Here is a 22,947-nt window from a genome sequence, read left to right as displayed (position 1 = left end):
TGTTAACAGCAATAATGCAAAGCATTGCATGCACTCATGCCAGGTATTTTGTTTGCACGTTCTCCACAGTAAAACACTGATGGATATATACATTTTCTTGGTCCTATATGTACTGGCAGTAGCAAAACTCAGATCATTTTAAATGTACCTGTAGAGCTTGATGTAGTTGTGGCTCCAAAAGCGAAACCAGGGTTTGCCGTATTGTTACTGCTAGCTCCTGAACCAAAGACAAATGGAGCAACAGCTGCCCCTGTGCTGGATGTTGCTGGTTTGTTTTCTTGAGAGAACCCAAATGACTGCGATGCAGTAGACTCTGCAGAACTGCCAAAAGCAGAGTTGCTCACAGTGTTGCTGGCTTGTCCAAACACAAAGGGAGTGGGAACCGGTGGTGGATTCGAGGCAGAGGTGGAGCTTCCGAACACACCAGTGCCGTTTGCTGAAGTGCTTGGTACAGCTGTGCTGGAGGAACCAGAACTTAAGAAACTGAAAGTTGGCTTTGCTGCTCCTTGATCTGGGGAGAGGAAGCAATTAAAGCTACTTCAAGAACAGCAGGCAATTTTCAAGAGCATGATAACAGTATATACACTGCGCCATCTGAAAACGAGCACCATGCTGAATGACAGCTGATTATCAAGGCTCCTGCAGCACTTATGCAAACCAAAAGGGGCACACCAACTGATCTTTCTTTCCCAGGAAGGACACAGATGCAGGGGTGGAAGGGAGCTGTGAAGGAGAGGAAAGAGACTCCAGACTGAGTCTAGTTGTGGCTTTTGAAGATCAAAAGGATTACTTATGAACATCTGAACTAGTATAACATATGCACAAGTACTTTGCTCTCTCTTGGAACAGCTGGCCAACACGCACTTCAGGCATTAATAGTGCAAAAACCCCAAAAGCCTTCTGGTTAAGCTAAATAGATCCTACTTTGCAAGACAAAAACTGATTCAGATATATTATTCCTTCCAAAAAATACCATTTCTTGCTCTGAGAAAGTCTTGCTCTTTCAACCACAAGTCAGACAAAACTCACAAAACTGGGAGCCTGCAGCTAAAAATGTCTACTTTTGCAGAACTGAAGGTACCCCTGCCCTGCCTGTCCTCAGACTGTGAGATTTTGAATAAGTTTATTAATTAGCATCTGAGAAGTTTGGAAAATAGTTCAAAATTAGAGGTGCGCCACCACATTGGTCCGATATCAGATTGGTACCAACATAAAAGAAAACTGGCTGTATTGGATATTGGCCTGATGGGACAGCACAGCTGCAGCGCAGCACTCAGGCAGAGAGAAGCAGAGCCAGAAACATGGAGAGCTGCCTCCAACTGGGTAAGTCTGGTGTGGTGGAAGGGGAGGAGGGAGGGAAGGGGAGGAGGCAGATCAAGACCCTCTGTGGTGAGGGAGGAGGCAGGGGCAGGCCCTGCAGAGCCACAGCTTCCGCTGTTGCTTGCACCCTGGGAGGGCATGGGGAGCACGTGTGCCCCCTGGATCTGCACAGGGCTCTTCTCGCAGGGGCTGGGCTCAGAGCGGGTGCTGGCAGTGCTGGGAAGATGCTGCATCCACCCCAAATTTTGCTGCTGCTCCGCTCCCAGCGCCACCAGCTGCCCGGTGCAGCCCTGACTTGATGTCCTGCCTCTACCCATATGCCAGGAAGAGACGGGGCTGTGCCAGAGAGCTGGCAGCCAAGACGCTGGGCGTGGAGCGGCAGCAAAATTTGGGGTGGATGCAGCATCCCCCCCAGTGCCTGCTCCAAGCCCAGCCCCTGCCAAGAAGAGCACTGTGCACCTCTGGCTGCAGCCCACCCGGCCCTGTGCAGATCCATGAGCACACGCCCCACCCCCATGCAAACTGCAGCAGGAACCACCTCCCCCCTCCATGAGTCGTGGCTCCAGTCCCCACCCCACCCTTGCCTAGGAGGAGCCTTTCCCTGCCCCCTCCCTAACCCGAAGGGGTGTTGACTGGCCCTTCCACCCCCATGCCCCTTCCCTCGCATCACACCAGACTTACCAGCTGGAGGCAGATGCATCAGAAATTGGATCGGTACCCACTGATATGCCTCCTTAAATATCGGCTACTGGGACGGCCCCCAAAATTGGTGCACCCCTGTTCAAAATGATCTGGTAGAAGTACCCATATGTGTGTATTTAATTAAAAGTGTGTATTTAGATTCTGCTAAAAAAAACCCAAACAAACTCAAGTCTATATTCTCCTAAATCTTCTTTACTTAAAGAACACTAAATTGTGAATTTACAGTGTGGATACAAGGCCACTTTTCAGAAGCAGTTTCTCATCGGGTTAAAACCTGTCCCTTAAGCTATATGCATTCAGTCTCAATTCCTCTAATTTCCGTTTTTCTAATATTTAGGCCTTTGTTTCATCTACCCCATGCTTAAGGAACAGAGACTGTACCACTGTGAAGATCACTTGGAATCACAGAAAATTAGTGTTGGAAGGGACCTCAGGAGGTCCCTTAAAAATGTAACTAAATTTTAGTTGAATTCTTAGTTTAGCCAGCTTAACTACAATTTAACTAAAACTTAACTAAATTTTCTTTTTGCTCTCTTGCCTCAGATCTTTACAACTAGAACACTACAGAATGGACAAATTGTTCTTTGCAAGCTTGCGGGCACAGACATCCTTCTCTTGAGGCAAAGGGAGAGTCTTCTGGTGTTTGTTGTGTGTTCTCCTGGATGGGACAGAAGCCAATATGCAAAACGCAGGTCTATGAAAATGCAAATGCAGGGCAGTGAGGACTAGAGGTCATGGGAGACGATAGGTGTGAGACAGGTAGGTATCGTCTCCCCATTGCCTCTGTGAAAATGCAAATACATGGCAGTGAGGATCAGACCTACATTTTGCATCTTGGCTTCTATCCCATCCAGGAGAACACAAAACACAAGCAGACTCTCCTTATGCCTGAAGAAAGATATTTGTGTCCAAAAGCTTACGAAAAATAATTTTTCCAACTATTTAGTTGGTCTAATAGAAGTTAGCACATTTACCCAAACAACCTTGTCTGCCTATGTCCTTAGACCAACACCCCCCTCCCACCCTCACAGAATGGCCAGGACTCCTTGCAGATACTAGCGCACTGGAAATGAAAACAGCTCTGTAAACACTTACCATGGCATTCCAGTTACAGAACTCTGAAAAAACATAACTATCCATATACTGTTTGTTCACTAACAACCCTGCCATAGAGATTCAAAACAGCACTATTCTGTGCAAGAGCCTAATTAAAAACCATTTTTTTCTGTTTGGGGCTACTGACAGAATTCTTTGCTAGAATCCAAGAAAAAAGTGGGTTTTGAAAATGCTGGCAAATAAAAGGTAACCACTGAAACCTTTGTTAGTGCTGTCACAAAGTTTCCATATTCTTCTTCAATCTCTCAGTAGATGGCCTTACCCACTACCGACTACTGCACAACACTAAGGCCTAGTCAACATATAAATCTTACACTATTTACTGCATTGAGGGGTAGAAATTACAGTGACAGTCTGCAGAACTTGAATGCAATTTACAGCTTATTCTTCCCTCTCCTCTCCCTTTATGCAAATAATTAATTAAACCAGGATTGATGCAATGCAACTTTTGTGTTTGACAAGGCCTAAAAGAATGTTTATTATGACCAAGAAATACTGCACACTGTTTTAAAACAACAGGGTCCAACTCCATCGAAATCTAGAGAGGAATGGTAATATAATTCATCTACCCTCCCAAGACCTAGAACAGTAAATGCCCCCTAATGGGACAAATACAGCTTTCAAAGCTCCAACACACAAAACCAGTCAGAAATATTAAATTTGGCTGCACAGACTTATAAAATGTGTTACCTCACAGACTTGAGCAAACAACTAAAGAGAATGTCATCTTACCTGCAGTATTGGCTTGTGCCCCAAATGCAAATGTTGGCTTTGTTTGTTCAGTTTCCTTCTCTGCTGGTTTTGCCAAACTAAAACTGAAAGTGGGTTTCGCTGTACTCTCTTCTTTGGTTTGCTCAGACTTTCCAAACGAAAACATGGGTTGTGTCTTGGTTTCCTCATTCTCCACTTTCTTCCCAAACACTAATGAAGTAGCAGTGGAGGTGACAGAGTCCGGCTTCTCTTCTGTCCTTCCCAAAACAAACTGTGAGGCAGGTGCAGGTACAGGCACAGACTCCACATTGCCAAAAGAGAAGCCTCCCTTTGTAGAAGGAGTCTCATCTTTTTTCTCATCCGATTTCTTAAATGCAAAGGGAGTTGTTGCAATATCTTTGTCTTCCTTGGTGCCAAAACCAAAGCCACTTGCTCCAGTTTTATTCTCAGCTGGAGCTAAGGAGGCAGTGGAACTTGTGCCGAAACTGAAACCTCCTAAGGTAGGTTCGTCCTTCTTTTCCTGCTGTCCCAGGGTTGACGTTCCAAACTGACAAACTGAAGTAGATGGATTGCTTGTACCCGAGGGAAGTCCAAAGGTAAAATTACTGTTGTTACTCTTACTGTCTTTTTTACTCTCCTCTGATTTAGAGTCTGAAGAAGAGACTCCAAATGTGAAGTCCCCTGAAGTTTTAGGAAACTTAAACCCCCCTGTTACAATGCTTGAGGATCCCACTTCTGATGTAATGCCGAACTTGAAACCCCCTTGCTCTCCAAGCTTAAAACCTCCTGTGCTTCCTAACGTCTGCAAAGACTCTGAGGACGACGTCTGAATACCAAATGTAAATGATGGGTCAGGAACACCTGAGGACACAGCTGCATTATCAAAACCTGCAGAAAGGAAGAATATCTTGTATTCATAATGCAAAGCACATGCGAGTCCTCATCTACAACCAGTTCTATAACCTTCAACTATGTTAACTGGATCCAGTTATCTCACTAGAATTGTCTTCTTGTTTGTCCATGGTCAGCTATTTAGAATTCAAAGCCCTTTCTGGGGGTGGCAATCCTCTACCGCCAAGCAAGATCAGAGAAGTTATTTAGCAGTTCTCCATTTTTGTATATACTCCACATGACCAGTTTTGTGTTACTGTATACTGTAAGAACAAGATTATATTCCTTCCTCCCCAGATAAGTGATATTCACTTAGACACAAAGGCACCGTTTTGAGCCCTAACACAAGGTGCCTTTGTTTTAAATAAAACTCATGCCCACACTCAATTCGGGATAGCCTGTAGATGTTTACAAGAGTTACCTTGTTTCAATAATTTTTCTAGACAGGATTCAAGCAAATTTAATCAGGAGAAAAAAAAAACAAAAAGTGTGACTACTTTACTTCATCAAGTATTACCTTTGAGCTCAGCTTTGGTGCCTGGTTTTGCACTCTCACAAGCTACACACTTTGTGGCCTCTGCTTTGTTTTGTACCAAGCAGATTTCACAGTCCCAGCTTCCTTCCGGCTTCTTGAATTTGTCTAATCCCATAAATCCTCCAGAAGGAACAAAGAACGAGGAAGTACTGCTACTGGTCACATGCACTGAACCCCCTAGGAGGCAAAGGAAGGTGTTAAAAGCCTGCTTACAGTCATAAGGTGTCCAATCTTACGGGGAACCTCTTAGATTTACAGGTCCTAACATATGCTATAGCTTTCAACGAGAGAAAAGAGGCCAGTTATCTCTGCTGCCTCAGGAAAGTGAAGCAGGGGTAGAATTGAAGCCATGTGGCAGTCAACTGCATAACGTGTCATATGCTGCATGTAAATAATTGGATCACCCTGATCATACCACACACAGAAGGACCCAGTTGGGGCCATAACACTATGTTTATAATGAACTCAAGGCTCTGCAAGTAGGAGTGGTTATTTTCAGCAGTCAACAAGTGAAAACAGGCATATCTGTAGGTGGTTTCTAGTTATGTGTTTACTGAAAGGGACACCCCTACCCCGCCTTGAAATCCTCCCTTACCCTTTGGGAGTCAAGCAGCCTTTCATGAGGGCTGGGCATTACTTAGACAGAAAAAGAGCCTGGAAGGGATTTGCCATGGAGTATGCATGCCACCAATTAGCTCTGTACCCTGCCTGAGTGCCACTCTGATCCCATTCCCCAGCCAGATCACTGCTCTGGCTTCTGTCCCACCCTCTGTTCTCTGCCTGATCTCCCACCATGCCTTCTGCTTCTTCCCTATCTGTTGCTGTGCTGCCTGTCCCCTCCCTGATCTGCTGTGTGCTAAACACAGCCAGTGTCGCAACACTCCTGGTGTAATGATACTCTAGTTCACTGAGGAGACGACACTGGCACTTCTGAAAATAGGCACTTTTAATTTTTCTTTTTTTTAAAGAAGACTAATTGGAAGTACAGTTCAAGAGAGCAATTGAGCAGGAAGAGATCAGCGGGTCTCCAAAATTGGAAAAAGCCTCTAAGCCCCAACTTATGAAAGTTTCCATTTTGGGACTGGAAGAGAACCACTAATGTAAAAACTCCTCCTGGGAAATTAAAGTACATTTTCCTAGAGATCAATTTATAAAATTAATAGTAGTTTTACCCAAGCTGTCATCTGGGTTGAAAGATGAGTGTACAGAAGAACATCCTTTGGGACAGAGCTACCAAATTCCATGCAAGAAGGAAAAGCAAAACTCCTAGACCTGTGACGGGAACTGCCTGCAAACAGATGCTCTAGAGTAAAAACATTCCTTTTCCAAGCCTCAAACAAGTGCAGCACTACAAACACATGCTTCCCACACAAATGTACTAACGTTCCTCATGGAGGAACCTGCCAGTAAAGTACTGGGCATTCTCGCATCAATTTACAGTCAGCAGCCACAGTCATCCTCATCTAACACAACTCCAAAGTCACAGTTAAATGCATCTAAATGCCTACCTCTCCTCCCCCCAGTATTCCATGGGGATAAGAAAGTGACAGTACAGATCAGTAGTTTTCAACCTTTTTTCATATATGGACCCCTACATTTTAAATGGCAGTGGAGACCCCTATGGAAGTTCTGAATGGAAGTGCAGACCCCTTTGAATTTTAAGTGTGGTTATTCACATACTTCTGATTGATCAGAATCATATTCTGTGGGCCCCTTAGTCTGTGGACTCCCAGGGGTTTGCAGACCACAGGTTGAAAACCACTAGTATAGATATACGGTTTTAGTGGACACAGAGTTGACAGCTGTCTGGACAAAAAGATTAGCTAGTAACAATGAAGAAATAATTGACAGAAGCTGAAAGGAGAGATAAAATTAAAGCCCCATGACTTACCTGGCTTCTCAGACTGACAGGCTACGCATTTGCTGTCCTCTGCCTTATTTGACACAAGGCACACTGTACAGTCCCAAGAACCCTTCGGCTTTTTGAATTTGTCTCCAAACCCCAAAGTGACTGTTGTTTCAGTGCAGCTAGAAGAGGAAGTCACTGCTACTGCATTTTCTATGACTACTGGTAATGTCATAACAGGCATGACTCCTGTTCCAGGCTTTGGTGTCTCACAGGCCACACATTTGGTAGCATCAGGTTTATTTTGGACTAAACATGTATCACAATCCCATGTTCCTGCTGCTGGTTTAAATTTGTCTCCGAAGCCCAGTGTCCCTGTTGCAGATACAGCTGACTTAACAGTGTTGTTTAGAGGTGAAGTTCCAGTCTGTTTAGTAGTATCTACTGCTGACACTGTTTCAGCTGGACAAGTTATACATTTGTCATCTGCAGTCTTGTTTTGTAGAAGACACGTATTGCATGCGTCAGACTGCCAATATAATGAAGTCAGTTTAGAAGTCTCTTTAGCTCCTGAAGCACCTGCAGAAATAACATTTATTGCAGGCCTTGTATAAACCACTGTGCTTGTTGTAACTGGTTGCTCAGCTGCAGGAGAGTGGGTTTTTGGAGAAGTAAATCCTAGAAAAGAACAAACCAGAAACAAGGCCTGAACGTTCATGAAATAAAGTCTTAATGCTCACTTACATGTAACCAAGCTTATAAATGAAAAGCAGATGTTAAATTAAACCTATAGTACACCAGGGGGTTACAGTTATGTACATTATGAAAGGCTCTGTCAGTGACAGCTCCATAGTATCCTGTGTAAAGGGGTAAAACGCCAAGGTTTCGCTGTAACAAAATGACTACCCCAGCTTAATCTGACACAGAACCTTAGTTAAAAGGAAATACTGCGTACAGAAGCTTTTGCTGCCAGGAAATAGTTGTGAACAAAGTGCAGGAGTTATCTCTTATCAGCGCTTCCTCCCATGTGAAAACCACACACTTTAATTTTAAGAAGTTATATCCAATTAGACCACATTTCTCAAGCTGTTTATACTGTCACTGATGATGTATATTTACTTTAGCAGCTGTATAGCAGTTTGTACCTTGTACAGCCATCCACATGCTATTCTTACCAGGGCAGTTGAACATTAAGCAGTAGACGTACACTGGTCAGAACAATTAACCCTCTAGCATTCCATAATTGCCCCTAAAAATGTACTACCGTAAGCCAACTCCTTATTTTAAAAATTGCCAGCTCACATACAGAAAGAAGCTGTTTGCCTTAGTCCATAAAAAATACAGGTAAAGCTTGAAATTAAGGGGTATATTGTTTAAACTGAAATTTCCCAACAATGTGGCTTGTTCGAATGCCTGCCTGCCTCAGACTCTCATAAACACAAAAAGGGATAATTCCATGCGATTAATTTTGGAGATTGTCCCTTAAGCTGAACAGGCAAATTATTTTATTCGCTTGCATGCAGCTCATTCCTGTACACAAAAATGCTATCCTCTTGACTAGAGTAAGGTTAGGAATTTTATGATCAAATGTTTTATTCATCAATAAATGTCAGTTCATCAAAACCTTACATGAGAAAAGGTAAATTTTGACAAATCTCCTGTTTTGAAAAATAAAACCATCTTTTTCTACCACTGAAATAAAAAAAGTTTTGAAAAACATGGAATGCTAAATAAGCCCAAATGCTTTGAAACTAACATGCGTTTATCAAGTCAGGGGGTTTTTTGGTTCTTAAAAATTATTAAGGTTTTGACTTGTTTCTATTATGAAATCTAAACCATTTTCCCAGGATAGGAAAACAATTTCCTGACAACCCTACTGTTAATACACTGCTACTTAACTGAAATGGAATACTGACTATTCACTTTGACAAACCCTTTTTTGGTCCTCAGTTCTACTAGCGTCCCACTACACAAGAAAAGTCTCTAGTTTGGCATAAAGGGACACACAACAGAAAGAGTAGATTTATATTGCAGTCCGTCCCTACATTTATCTGTGCAGCTAATGCAAACCCTTAGACTGCAGTGAAAGCCAGTCAATATTTAAAAGAGTATACATTTTCAAGTTAAATTAGCAAAACTTAAATCTTAGATTAATTATTTAAGTGCCCATATACAAGAGGCTGAATCCAAATACATGTTTTTCTACAAGGTCTATTTAAACTGAATACATTGTCTCACCAGGGCCTTTCAAAACATCCAGCACACTCCCCTCTTTCAAGACTTTTGCAGGCTTGAAGGGGCCATCATAGTCATCATTTCCTTTCTTCTTATTGCTGGTGCTATTTAAAGGGGTGGTACCTTAAAAAAACAACAACAAAAACCAAACAAACTTTCATGGAGTAACATGTTGAATATACTGAAGACAAAAAATCATATTTGCTGAAACCAAAGATCTCAAAGATACCCAGACCTCTCAAAGGTACAGATGTGGTCTTTCTACTTTCTAATATCTGCTTCTAAAATGTTATGTTCACAAAAAGATAGAAATGTGTGTTACCGTAAGCATCACAGAGGTATAATCAACATTTTATTTAGTTTCAAAATTGCTTTTTAACTTCAAGCAAATTCCCCATTTTAAACTCAACTGTCAAAATAAAATTCATACCGAGACAGCTATGAAGAAAGCTATAGATGCATAGATGTTAGGGTCGGAAGGGACCTCAGTAGGTCATCAAGTCCAAACCCCTGTCCAAGGCAGGAAAGAGCTAGGTGCTTGTCCATATTAATTCATTATATTAAATACAATTTCTTGTAGAATAGGTTTTTTTTCCCCCCTCACCAGGTTGCGTATAGAAAAAAGCTATCTAAAAATATATATTTAAATGTTTGGGTTTTTTGGACACACATGATTTTGTTTCAAAAAACAAACAAAAACAAAAAACTTCCCATAGGAAAATATTTTGTTGAGTTTCAAATTTCCATTAAAAAATGAAATTTGAACTGAGATTGGTTCAATATAAAATCAGAGTATTTCAATTTGTTGAAATAAACCCAAACATTTTGTTTCGAGTTGGTTCAACATCATCCTCAGGTGTCCTGTTGCCTCATGTTCCTATTCCCTGTTTTCCATAAGGAACAGACTCTTCCTTCCATGAATCAGTCACATTACGTTGGGCTGCATGGAACATGAAAATTTTATTTTGGCCAAAGGACTGACAGGAGAATGGGAACATAGGATGTCCAAGCTACAAGCCAACGTAGGCACCATTACAAGGGGATGGCATTGAAATATTTTCAACTACCCTGAAATAAACCATTTGGAGAGGTTACACAATATTGAATTTTGATTCAAAATACTGCAAGATAACTTCTTGCCATTTCTGAATCAACTATTTTCACAACTTTTTGCTCTAACTAAATTATTGATATTTCCACCTAATTTTTCTTCCCAATTGGAATTGAAGACAAAGTGCTGCTGAAGTACGCAGTTCACGGAATCATAGAAAATTTGGGTTAGAAAGGTCCTCACAAGGACAGCTAGTCCAACCCCCCGCTCAAAGAGGGCCATCCCCAACTACATTATCCCAACCAAAGCTTTGTCTAGCCAGGTGTTAAAAACTTCCACGGATGGAGATTCTACAACCTAAGTAGCCTGTTCCAGTGCTTAACTACCCTCCTCCTGAGAGAGTTCCTTCCAATATCTAACCTAAACTTCCCTTGCTGCAACTTGAGACCATTGCTCCTTGTCTTCTTATCCGCCACCACTGAGACCAGACTAGCTCCATCCTCTTTGGAACCACACTTCAGGTAGTTGAAGGCTGCTATCAAATCCAATTATTTATTATATTAAATACAATTTCTTGTAGGATGGATTTTGTTTCACCCAGCCCTTGTTATGTGCAATGGCAGTATCACCCATTTTTGCATTAGAAAGAAAATGTATTACTGAAAACAAAATCACTTGGGGCTACAACTGAGCAGGAATGGGAAAGGATGGTCAGAGGAAGCAAAGCAAAACTGCCTTTCAAGCCCTCAAATTTATCAGAACAATCTGTCATACTACCACTGCATGAGAAGTGAGGCTTTCTGTGCAGATTGTCCATAAACGCTTCTATGGACTGATCTAATAAAGTGCATCCTGAATTCTTCTAATCTACTCACTTTTAAAGAAATGCTACATGATTTAATTTAATCAAGTTACTATTTTTGCTTTGGTACTACCAGACAGAAACTGCATTTGCCTAAATTCCAGCATGACAGTTCCAATAGCTTATAAGTTAAATAAATTATAAGTACCCAATGATAATTCAAAGGGTGGGATCACCTGAACCTAAGCTGCAGTGCCCTGAAGGGCATTTTGAGCCTGAAAGCATGTCTAACTAAGCTTCTCTCCCAACTATAAATAGTTGGTCCATCTTGCACATCAGGGTCCCAAGGGCAGCTGTGACGCACCCCCACCCCCCAAATGGGTAGCTCCCTGACCGTGCTTTGCTCTGCCCCTAAGGTGCCTTCCCTTCTCACCCACCACACCTTGATGGAATACTAGTTAGGGGGATCAGCGGGCATTGGGGGAGTCACTTCCCCCGTGCACTGCCAGGAGTGACCAGGAATAATGGTCACAAGCTGGCAGAGGGCAGGTTGAGGCTAGATATCAGGAAGCACTACTTCACAGTCAGGGTGGCTAGGATCTGGAACCAACTTCCATGAGAGGTGGTCCTGGCTCCTACCCTGGGGGTTTTTAAGAGGAGGTTGGATGAACATCTTGCTGGGGTTGTATGACCCCAGTATTGTTTCCTGCCATGGCGGGGGTGTCGGACTAGATGATCTACTCAGGTCCCTTCCGACCCTAGAAACTATGAAACTATTATGATTATCATAATGATAATCATCATCATTATTATCATCATCATTAGGGAGGCTGCCTACAGGCCCTTGCATGGGCCCCAGTCTAGATGAATCCCCCCACTGAGGTTCCCTAGCACCTTACTAGCCTCTACTGCACTGCTCCCAGGCCCCTCACTGGGCCTCTCTAGACCGGGGCACCTACAGGCTTAAGGGTTAATTGCATGGCTCCATTCCTCCCCTATACCATGTCCTACATGGCCGTTCTGTACTGTTGTTCTCCTGTTGGGGCTTTGGCCTCCTTGGCTTCTGCCCCTTTATTCTAGATATGCCTTCTAGCTCAGGCCCACTGTATTGGACCTGGCTTTAAGGCATTCTCTCTGGTTTGGCCTTTCTGGGAACTGGGCCCCTCTTTGCTGGGCCCCAGGCCCATCTGGCTGCACCCTCCTCGGACACCGGACCCGTCTGGCTCTGTGGCTTCACACTCTGCCCTTCTCTGGGCTCAACAGTCATTTGAGCCTTAAGCCTGCACCTGGCAGGGCTCAAGGCAAATACATGCCACTACAGTCCTAACCCCAACACTAAGCTCCTGGGCTGTAACAAGCATAATGGGGAAGCAGCCCTCTCTCGAAGAGGGGAAACCTTCCCTTGCTCCTTGTGCTGGAATACCTCCCAGCCCTGGGCTCCTTATGAGCTCCCTGAGCCTCACTGTTCCCACAGGCAGCATAGCACTCCGTCTAGTGTCCCCAGGTAGCTCTCCTCGGCAGAAGCTCCTACCCAGCGGCTTGCAGGAGTAAACTAGCTTCCCAACTCAAATGTATATACTCCTAGGCCTCTCCATCCCTCCGGTCAGCCAACTATCCCGGGCTGCCTGCAGATGCCTGCTAATTGCCTCATTGCTCCGTGGCCACTGAACTGCAGCTGCTGCACCTTGCCTGGCCTGCACTGCTCCCTCGCTGGGCTACTTCATTCTTAAGAGGAACAGAGCCCCAGTCCGATACAAGATATTACTAAACAACTCCTGTTTGTGGCACAAACATGAAGTTCCAATAAACAAAGTTTAGAACAAGTTCCTAAGCGATCTGAGTAGTTATCCCAGGAACACATGTACATCTGCTAAGATTCAGAAGGGAAATGTGTCAATAGTAAGACTTTCCTGTACTAAATCACTACACAGGAAATGTTTTGTAAGTCTATAGTGTGCAAGTACTATGTACTCTGCCACGCTTGGATCTCTAGGTGGCAGCAGTGGCTAGGAACACCTTTCACAGACTCCATCTGATGAGAAGGCTGTGACCCTTTCTTTCAAATTCACATTTGGCCACCATCATCCCTGCCTTTGTAACCCCAAGATTTGAGTGCTGCAACATGCTCGATGCAGGGCTGCCCTTGAAAACCATCAGGAAGTTGTAGCTGATACAAAACATAGTGGCCTGTCTTCTGATGGGGGTGGGCATATAACTCAAGTGCTTCAGAGTTTGCATGAGCTCCCATTACCTTTCCAGGCACAATTCAGGGTGCTGTTTTTGACCTGTAAGGCCCTAAACAAAATGGGCCTTATATACCTAAGGGACTACCTTCTCCTCATGCATCACTGCAACCAACGGCAGCCTTCTATAAGCACTAGTACCATCAGTACGTCATGTCTGTTTGGCAAAACGCATAGAAGGGTGTTCCCAGCAGTTGCTCTTCAGGCTTGGAACGCCCCCTGCAAAGCCCTATTAGAGTCTGGGCCTATACATTTTTTGGAAGTGCTGCAAAACAGTCCTATTTGGGCAAGTGTTTAGCATAGAAAGCTAAGCTGAGGGGCTCTCTTTATACCTTGCTATTCTAGTTCCCTATTGAAGTTGCTTTGTTCTCTTGTCACTCCTGCTTTCTAAGTTATTCTGTCCTTTTCTTATAAGCTGGCCATAACTTTGGTTAGGAAGGGTGGTACAGAAATCAAATAAGCAAGCAAGAAGACCTGAATTTGAAAGACATGATCTTAAGCAAACAACTGTACTTTTAAATATAATTAGTGAGAGTCACAATTAAGTAGTTTTAGGCCTCTAAATCTGTTTTACAACTACATTTTCCCCATCTTTTAAAATCATGCTGCTTTGTGAAACAAGATGGAAAGTGAACAAATGAGAAAATAACATCAAGGGTAGAAAGTAAAAACTTGAAGGAATTTTTTCGTAATATTTCATTACAGTAATTAGACACTCTTGTACTAGTAAAACATAAAACTTCCAAGCACTGCAAAGTTGAAGTTTAAAGTTTCCCTTTAACCTACCCTTTTAGTATTAGTATATGAATCAAACCTTGCTCTACTATATGGAAGCTTCCGCAGTATTTGCAAGTATAATACTTCAGTGACATTTTCCAAGAAGCATACTACAATAAGACAATTTTAGCTATGTAGTTAAAAACGTATCTGTACATCAAAATGAAGGCTTTAGTTGGGAATTACTACTATGTTTACCTGAATCCAAGTTGATTTCAAATTTATGAAGAGCCTCCCATTAGATTCCATGCACAGAAAACTTATAAACGTTACAATTCTGCACGTACAGAACGCAATTATTGGAGGGTTGTTTTAAATTTGTCCCTCCCCAACACTGCAGCAGGGCAAATATTGGTGGAGGAAGTAGGTAGCACACGAGTCACGGCTTCCTCCTCTGCCTACATGCCCTAGTCCCTGCCCCCTCATCACTTGCCCTCCCTGCCACCACCTCTGCCCCACTCTAGCCCCACTTGTACTTGAATGCAAGATAAGGTGAAAGACTGGAAGGGGAGCAGAATGCTCTAGAAATTCATCCAGATCCAACATCTGGTTGAAAGGATATCCATTTTCATACACCAACAAAACAGATCTAAAGCCAAAGAATTTTTTTGGGAGCTGATGTGCTAAATTTTTAGTTACCTGGGCTAAACAGATGTGGCACTGGACTATCACTGGATCCAGAAGGCTCTGCTGATTTCACAACAGGAACACTAAATGTAAACCCAATCTGAAGAAGGAGGAAGAGATACTTTTTAAATTCCCAATGGAAGAAACTTTTATTTGATTTAACATACAAAGACAAGCCTGAAATCCAAGTTTCAACTTGCTGGCATACAACATGAATACAAAAACTTATGTTCACTTTGCCATTACTGCCACTTGTTCTGAAATATTTTACAAAAATGACAGGAAGAGCTTTGAAAAGAACTGAGCTTCTCTATGCATTGTTACTTACAGACAACGGAGGTAGCACTTCTGCCTCAGTAGATTTTACAATTGGAGATGAAAATCTGAACACAGGGCTGCTAGCATTACTTGCTGGCGGCACCTAAGTTTTTAAAAGAATCAAGACTGAATTTAAAAGAAAAATGCTGGAACAAAAAGTAACTATTGAAAGTTAGAAAACAAAATTCTGCAGTGAATTTAGAAAATTTGATTTTGAAATGTACCCAACTACAAAGAATTAAATTTGAGAGAATTTAAGTAATCGCTGGGTGAATATTCTCCAGATGTTGTAATTACCTCTAAAGCCAAGTATTATAAACCCAGGAAATTCTAATTTAAGATAATGGTTAAGTCAAGTCTAAGTACAATTAAAGATATGCAAATATAATAAAAGATACCTAAACAAAATTTTAACCAAGCAGCTGCTCCTGGCACCTCCATTAGAAATGGAAATCTGTGTTTCTTTAAACTGTAGACAAATATGAGAATGACTTGATGCATTTTTCATGTTTACTTTATTGTAGTGATAAACCAAGTATGGTGATGACAATTCCTGCCTATTAGTACTTCTATCACTTTATGCTACTTCTAAATTGTGAAGTACCTCAGCTTACTGTTACCATAACAAAATTACCAGGAACTTTACAGCTGCCTTGTCCACTAACTATCTCCACCTAAAACTCTGTGAAACTAGATTAAAAATCATCCTATAACCTCATTCTAAATCAGAATGTGATGGTCTTAATTCACTTAGACATAAATTAATATAATTCATTGCAAAGATGCTCAAAAAATATTTGATTTGTAGCAAGGTAAACATGTTAATCCTGTACAGTATTATGGAGATATGCTGTCCAAAAAGTTACCTTGTTAATCACTGGTTGTGTCGGAGTGATTGATGATGATGAGACAGTAGTAGTAGTAGCAGCAAGGGAACCAAAGCTGAACTGAGGCAATGACATAGTACTGATGGGTAAAGATATTTTTGGAAGTACTGGCTCCTCCACCTCCTGAAATTATACATTTATATGGTTATTCTTTTCTTTCTACAATACATCTGTTCTTATTTCTATACAAAATTATAAGTACCAAAACCAAATGTAAAACAATGCCATTTGAGTGATTAAAAAATTATCCAATTGCCTATTGAAGTCCACTAGAGCATATTTTTTGCTGGCCCTTCTCATAGCTACGCCAATCGTCTGCAGAGTAAGGATTTGCTTGAACCTGCTAACCCACCTTTCCTCATTAATTCTCAAGGACACACACACACAAGTAATACAAAGTAATAAACAAGGAGAGAAAATTGGATTTTTTTTTTGTAATTAATGTTACTGATTAAAATTTGGAAAAAGGATGCTTCTGCTTACTGATCTCCAGGGATCCAGGTTTTCTGTTCATTATGGAAAAACATGGATTTTCTCCTTTAACAGAGAAAAATGTGGATTTTTACCTTTAAAGGAGAAAAGCACAGGCAATCATGGGTTTCCCTTTGCAGGCTGGCCAAGTTCCAGCATGCAAGGGGCTGTACGGACAAGAGGAGGGTGACTGGAGACAGGGAGCACCATGTGCATATGCACACATACATGCACGTAGAAGCCAGGCAGCGGTGGAGACCAGCTCCCTCCAGGTAAACCTACTGGGGGCAGGGAGAAGGGATAAGAGAGGCACACAGGCCACACAACAGTGGGGCAGGAAGTGCACGTACACCCTCAAGATTTCTACACCACAGCAGGGCACCAGACTGCAACTGGGCTGCACCCAGTTCTGGATAGGAGCCACCATTGCAGACACTGCTGCCAAAGTGAGGCGCCCCCTGCCCACGAAGCAGCAGTGAGGGGTACCAACTCCGTGCTGCCACCACTACAGCTTCCGCACCTCACCATGGTGGCACAGCATTCCATCGTGCACTGGGTCCCACCCACAGAAAAATACAGATTTTTTTTTTTTAAATCAGAGAACTTGCAAGGGTCATCAGAGCTTTTATGATTTTTAAACAAAAAACCAGGACCCCCGCTAATCTTCCTACTACTTCCGTAAAAAATAGGAGGTCTTGCAACACGTGCTAAGAGGTTCTGTTGCAAAACTATAAAATTTGAAGTCTGATATTTTTAAGGTGATATTTAAAAGGTGTGTGGGGGGGAGATGCAACTTTTTTTTTTTTTTTTTTTCAAATACACACCAGCCAATCAGGCCTGGTGAAGCAAAATTTAGGGACACAGGAAGATCCCTTAGGATAAACTGCAAGAAACCCTACAAAACAATTAAGTAAAAAATGCTGAAGCTACAGAAACCTAAGCAAAATATATTTATTATTGTTTATTGGAATTAGCTGCTGAAACTACACTGACTATTCTAAAGACTTACTGTACTGACAACTGATAGTAAAGCCCTTTGCTATGGGTAGAAGCCATTAAGTGTAAGTAAATTAAGGCATAACTTTTTTGCCCTCTCCCAATGCCTACTTTTATTTATGTGCTAATCAAAATTAAGGGGGGAAAAAAAAAAAAATCGATGGGCCTCACATTCAGTTAGATCTTTTATTTATGCTACAGCAATATTCTGCAAGATCTCCTGTATTTATGTTGGTTTTCTTTCAATCAGTAGAACCAACAGAATAGTCTAAGAACTCATAACACTATACATAAGAAAACAATTGAATAAGGAGCCCATACTTTGGAAGGCACATATTTGTCACCAACCCTCCTCACAAATATGATCTTCTCTGTCCATGCACATCACTTATGGTTTGTTTGGGATTTTTTTTTTTAATTTTTTTTTTAATGTTTTCAATTAAGAAGGGAACTTGGTAAACACTACAGCAGGGGTTAGCAAAAACACTCACAACCTTGACCTGTAAGATGTCATCTGCCCCTGGCAAGTCAACAAGGGAGTTGCAAGAGGCCCAAATCCTTGTTGTGGCAGTGCAGCCCCTAGCCCTTTCCCTACCATCTACCCTGAGACTTGCATGCCAAGGAAAGTGCCTTTATGTGCCACACTGGTAACTTTGCCTGGGTTTGCCTACCCTCCCCCCCAAAAGCAGTGATTCTCAACCAGAGTGCTTTAGTATGATTCACAAGATAAATGACTTTTCCTTCCCCCTCTCTTCCCCCTCCCTTCCCTGCTTTTCCTTTTGTCTTGCTTATCTCTAACTATTTACATTTTCACTGACATCCTTCCACACTTTTAGCTTCCATCATTCCTTGGAGTCTCAGACCAGCAGAGATTCCCTATGCCTGACAAAGGGTGACTGCACCCAAAAGCTTGCTAAGAACTGTTTTCCAGCTACTGAGTTAGTCTAATCATGTACCCAAAGAACCTTGCCTGAGATTTCAAATAGGAACCCAGTGTCAAACACTTTGACCTGTTGTGGTCTTTTGAGGTTTTCTGCAACAAAATTGCTCTAATACTTATTTAACTCTGACTGTAGAAAAAGGTCAGTGAAAGCTAAGACCCACCACTTTCCAAGGGGTGCTTTGAATCTAAAAAGGCTGAGAACTACTACACTGGAAATCTGTGAATAATACCCAGGGTAGAAGCAGCTATAGCCTTTGTGCCACCAAAAACATCATTATGGTAACATGAAGGCCAAGCAAAAAGAGACATCCTGTTCCCTTCTCATGCCACAGATGGTATCAATTTGTGCCACTATTTCAGGAGATGTAGTACGTTAAGTTTACAGCAGGATAGAGCTGTCCATGCTCTTACCACCTGCCTGGGGTAGGTGATCCCAGGGGTTGAATAAGGATGTGAAACGTTAAACAGTTAATCATTTAATTGATAAGCAAAGTGATAACTGGTTAGCTTACCAGTTATCCTTTAGCTTGGGGCAGGCACAATCTGGCAGGGAAGGTGGGGTAGGAAGCCTCATGGTGCCCCAGCAGGAATTGGAAGGCAGCAAGGCAGGCAGGAGGGAGGAGTGAGAAGGGGAAGGGGAAGGGGCAGGGGCAAGGGGGACTAGTACTCATAGCCTAAGAGGGAAAGAGCCAGTGGCTGAAATATTAATCAATTAAGCAATTAGCTGCTTGTTCACAGGTGCTCCCTCCCTCCCTCAGCACAGGTGGTCTGTGTTGTCTGGCTGGGCTTGCCTCTTTCCCCCACAAGCCCCAGGAGCACCTCTCTGGCTTGCCCCACTTAAAGGGACATGCCCCAGAGAATCTCCCAGGAACATCTCTGTCAGCAGAGAACACACTGCCTGTAGTTCCACAGGATCAGGCCTCTGTATGATGTGGAAAAACTGGCAACGTCTTTTGCCCAATGAAGCAGATCAGCTGTGGAGGGACACATCTGTTTATACCCTTAAAGACAAACTCATTTAATACTTTGACCTAGAGTGCCGTCATATTTTATTCCATTTTCACATCTTGGTTTGTTCCATACAGCATTACACCATATAGAAGGATATTATTATTAATTTAAAGAATACTTAATTTGCTTACTGGTAGTTATTGCCCATGTCAAATCTTTGCAACTACTATACATACAAACCTGAAAACTCTACTTTCCCAGCTTTCTTGTATGAGGACTTATTCATTCCACTGTTAATAAAGTAGCTTTACAAGTCATAATCCCCAAATATGTCCAAAATTTCCAAAAGTAGTCTATATTTTTGGGGTGTGAGAACTGATACACTAACTTGAGAAATATAGGCCTCCTATTCAGAAGCAAGGATCACCTGCAACTTCTACTAAATTCAGCTCAATGGGACAGTGGAGTAACTAAGCACTTGTGAAAATAGCCCCCCCCCAATCAAACTGTGCTCCCAAAATGAAGGTGCACAGAGAGGGTTTTAACCATTCCAGCCTATGTAGTTCAAAAAGCTAACTGTTTTGTAACCATTAATTCTATCTGGAGCCTCTAATGAGCCAAGTATACATATATTTGTGATGCAGTAGCACAACTGGAGTAAATTCACCAACCTGTTCTTGTCCAGGTTTCAATATATAGTGTAGGCCTCTTTCTCTTCTCATTTTGCCGCCACCGCCGCCTCCTCCTCCTGAAGACAGTCCATTAGAGGCAGGACTACTGAATTTGGGGTATGTAGAATTGCTGGCACAGAGATAAACAATGTATGAGCAGAGCAAGCTTTTTATTACCTACTTGCATCAAGCTCTGCTATTTACTGGATCTGTTCCCCTTGCAGAGAAAAATGTCCTATGCTAACGAACAAAGTGAAACGCAAAGCTCTGTGCAAGTTGTCTGATGCTGTTCAACTAGATTTCCCAAGGAATAAGAATTCTTCTAAAACACAAACAGTTACAAAAAAAGTTGAAAATAAGTTAAGTTAAGCAGACTGTCCCCATGCTCAACACAAACTTAAGTCTGAGCCAAAAGACAGAAAACAGGAGAATTAAGTAACTATTTTCCTACATCCCTAATGGGACCTTCAATACAGCCACTCAAGTTGGTCTTTACTTCAGCAGTGAACCTTTGGTGATGGAAAAGAGGAAGGTCCTATGTGCTAACACCATCAAACAAAGCCTTCGTGAAAGAGAAAGGGATTCAAGGAGGTCCGGATGACTGTCCACAGCTCAAGGCAGAAACTCCAGCTTGCGCAGCTTAACAGAAGCCTTAGAAGCTGTTACTTCTTTCACAGGGCTTTCCGCTGAACAAAGGCAGCATTTGCTGGTCTGCATTCCAGAGTTCTTTTCATTACACTGACTGATAAACCCCTTATACAAATCAGCACTTTTCCTTTTTCTGCCAAAAGCTTGGGCAGAACAGCAAAAAGAAAGACTTCCTAACTCAAGTGTAAAAGAGAAAAGCCAGCAGACAAAATGAATGAAGTAGGGAATGTGATTAAGCAAAACCCTCATCAGAGAAAGAAGAAGTGGGTACAACACCCAAATACCCAACGAACAGACTTATATATAGAAGCTCCTCTCCTGGCCAAACACATGACTGTTGAAACAGAAGCTTTCACATATACTTAAATCTAGGCACTAGGTCAAGTTCCCCATGAGACTGAAGGCATGGCATAGGCTTATGCTTCTGAGATACTCTAGTATAATACAGCAGAGCCCAACCCAGATTTCTGAAGAAAGAAGGTATGCACCTCCATGCAAAATATGTAGCCCCCCTTTTTTTTTTTTTTTATATACACCTATGAATTGTTTATGCAGAATCACACTTCTATCCCTCTGGGAAAGAGTGAAATCTAGAAGTTCTTATCTAGAGTTAAGAGCTAGGAAATTTGTGGTGGGCCAACCAAACAAGAGATTTACCAGTTGCAGTGGATTAAATCCAAGAACCACAGTCCAGAAACTACAAAGTTTTGTGTACCCTGCTTTAGAAAGCACCATCTGTATTACCAATTCAATTTCATCTTCATTTCCTGGAATTTCCCTTAAGGAGGTCCTTTGCAAAAGAAAGGAATCAGAGAAAGCAGAGAGCCAAGGCAAACTCAGAGTAACATTGTGCAGGCAGTCCTCAGATTTACGACACAACGGTTCCTGAAAACCGCATCTTAAGTCAAAATGTTGCAACTCGAAACCAATTTTCTCATAAGAAACAATGTTATAAATGGGGGATTGGTTCCAGAAGCAAGGCCTGACACCCTATTTTCACTAGAAATACCCCAGAATTTTGTACTCGATCAATTATAGATGAGTAATATAGCTACTTTAATGTATTTATATTGTAAATAGCAATCATATTGATTTGGAAGGACTTCTTTGTGGTGACTTTGCCGGAATTTTGAAAGGCTCTTGGTTGGACTTTTTGAAGGGTTGTTGGCTGGAGTCTCCTCAGGAGTCCTGGCTGCAGGTTTTTCTGGAGTCTTGTCTGCTTTCTTAAAGAAAGTGTCCAAGGAAGTTTGGACAGATGTTCTTTAGGAGATAAGCAATGCAACAAACTTGTTCACTGGCGTAGTGTTGCATTGGATCAAGCGTTGTTGAGTTGAAACTGATGTCATAAAGCTGAAGTAGGGTGTCAATTTATAAACACTGTAAGTGCAAAATGTTGTAGCTCGAAATGTTGTAATTCAAGGACTGCCTGTATTTAATGATGGCTACACTAACATGCTATGGTAAAACCTTAGAAAGATCTCAAAACCCTTTTTCAGGAGAGGCTGTTGTGGACCCAATAACTCTACATGAAAATGTTGTAAGCATGAAGCTTTTGCTTTTCAAGATGAACTGGCCAGATGATACTCATGGTCACATCAGACTGTACAAGCGCCTTCAGTCTACAAAAACAAAGCTGCAATTTGTCCAGTATGCAGACAGGCAGAAAAGTATCACCTAAAGAGGTTTGTGTTTTGTCTGAGAAGTCATGTCCTTTTCCACAGAAAACACAGCTAAAAAAATGATACGACTTACATGCAGAAAAATGTCTTGCAAAGATGTACCATCTTATACCATAAGCATCATGCCTACAAGCAACTAATGTAGCATCTGGCTGTTGAGTTTATACATTCTTCAGTATCATAAAAGAGGAGAAGGTGAGGCACTGCAGGACAAGTTAAATGACCGTCTATTGCACTGGGGTTTTAATTTTAAGTTCTGGGAAGTAGAGTGTTACCCTGGGTTATGTTAGACCAAGGTTTTAGGTCTCAGCCAATTAGGAAAAATGGGGCTGTAATCTACAGAACATTAAGATGAATGAGGAAAAATAATTCAATTGTGAAATGGTTTATTTCTGCATCCTCTAATCCTGTTAAAAATATGTATGGACAGAATTGCTAAAACAGTTCTGGTAATTCCTGAAATCTTGTTTAGCCAGCTAGAAAACTGTACAAGGGAAAAGAACTGAGCTTCAGAAGCCACAGAGCCC

At 42.0% G+C, this 22,947-nt stretch overlaps 1 protein-coding gene across 3 annotated transcripts in view; it reads right to left on the bottom strand.

Moving 5' to 3' along the window:
- NUP153 (nucleoporin 153) overlaps window positions 1-22,947 on the bottom strand; it is a 72,053-nt gene that overhangs the window by 11,241 nt on the left and 37,865 nt on the right. For all 3 annotated transcript variants that reach the window (XM_090039228.1, XM_090039229.1, XM_090039230.1), the window contains exons 11-19: window positions 20,094-20,223; window positions 16,041-16,184; window positions 15,185-15,277; window positions 14,869-14,956; window positions 9,360-9,479; window positions 7,167-7,799; window positions 5,258-5,452; window positions 3,871-4,737; window positions 149-511 (exon numbers count right to left, since the gene is read on the bottom strand). In XM_090039228.1, coding sequence (XP_089895354.1) covers window positions 149-511; window positions 3,871-4,737; window positions 5,258-5,452; window positions 7,167-7,799; window positions 9,360-9,479; window positions 14,869-14,956; window positions 15,185-15,277; window positions 16,041-16,184; window positions 20,094-20,223 — 2,633 coding nt within the window. The remainder of the gene's footprint in view (window positions 1-148; window positions 512-3,870; window positions 4,738-5,257; window positions 5,453-7,166; window positions 7,800-9,359; window positions 9,480-14,868; window positions 14,957-15,184; window positions 15,278-16,040; window positions 16,185-20,093; window positions 20,224-22,947) is intronic.

This window comes from Crocodylus siamensis, chromosome 3 (assembly GCF_052110815.1).
Source record: "Crocodylus siamensis isolate JL-2025a chromosome 3, ASM5211081v1, whole genome shotgun sequence".
Classification (NCBI taxonomy): domain Eukaryota; kingdom Metazoa; phylum Chordata; order Crocodylia; family Crocodylidae; genus Crocodylus; species Crocodylus siamensis.
The sequence above is the reverse complement of the archived record's forward strand: the minus strand, read 5'-3'. Positions and strand labels throughout refer to the sequence as shown.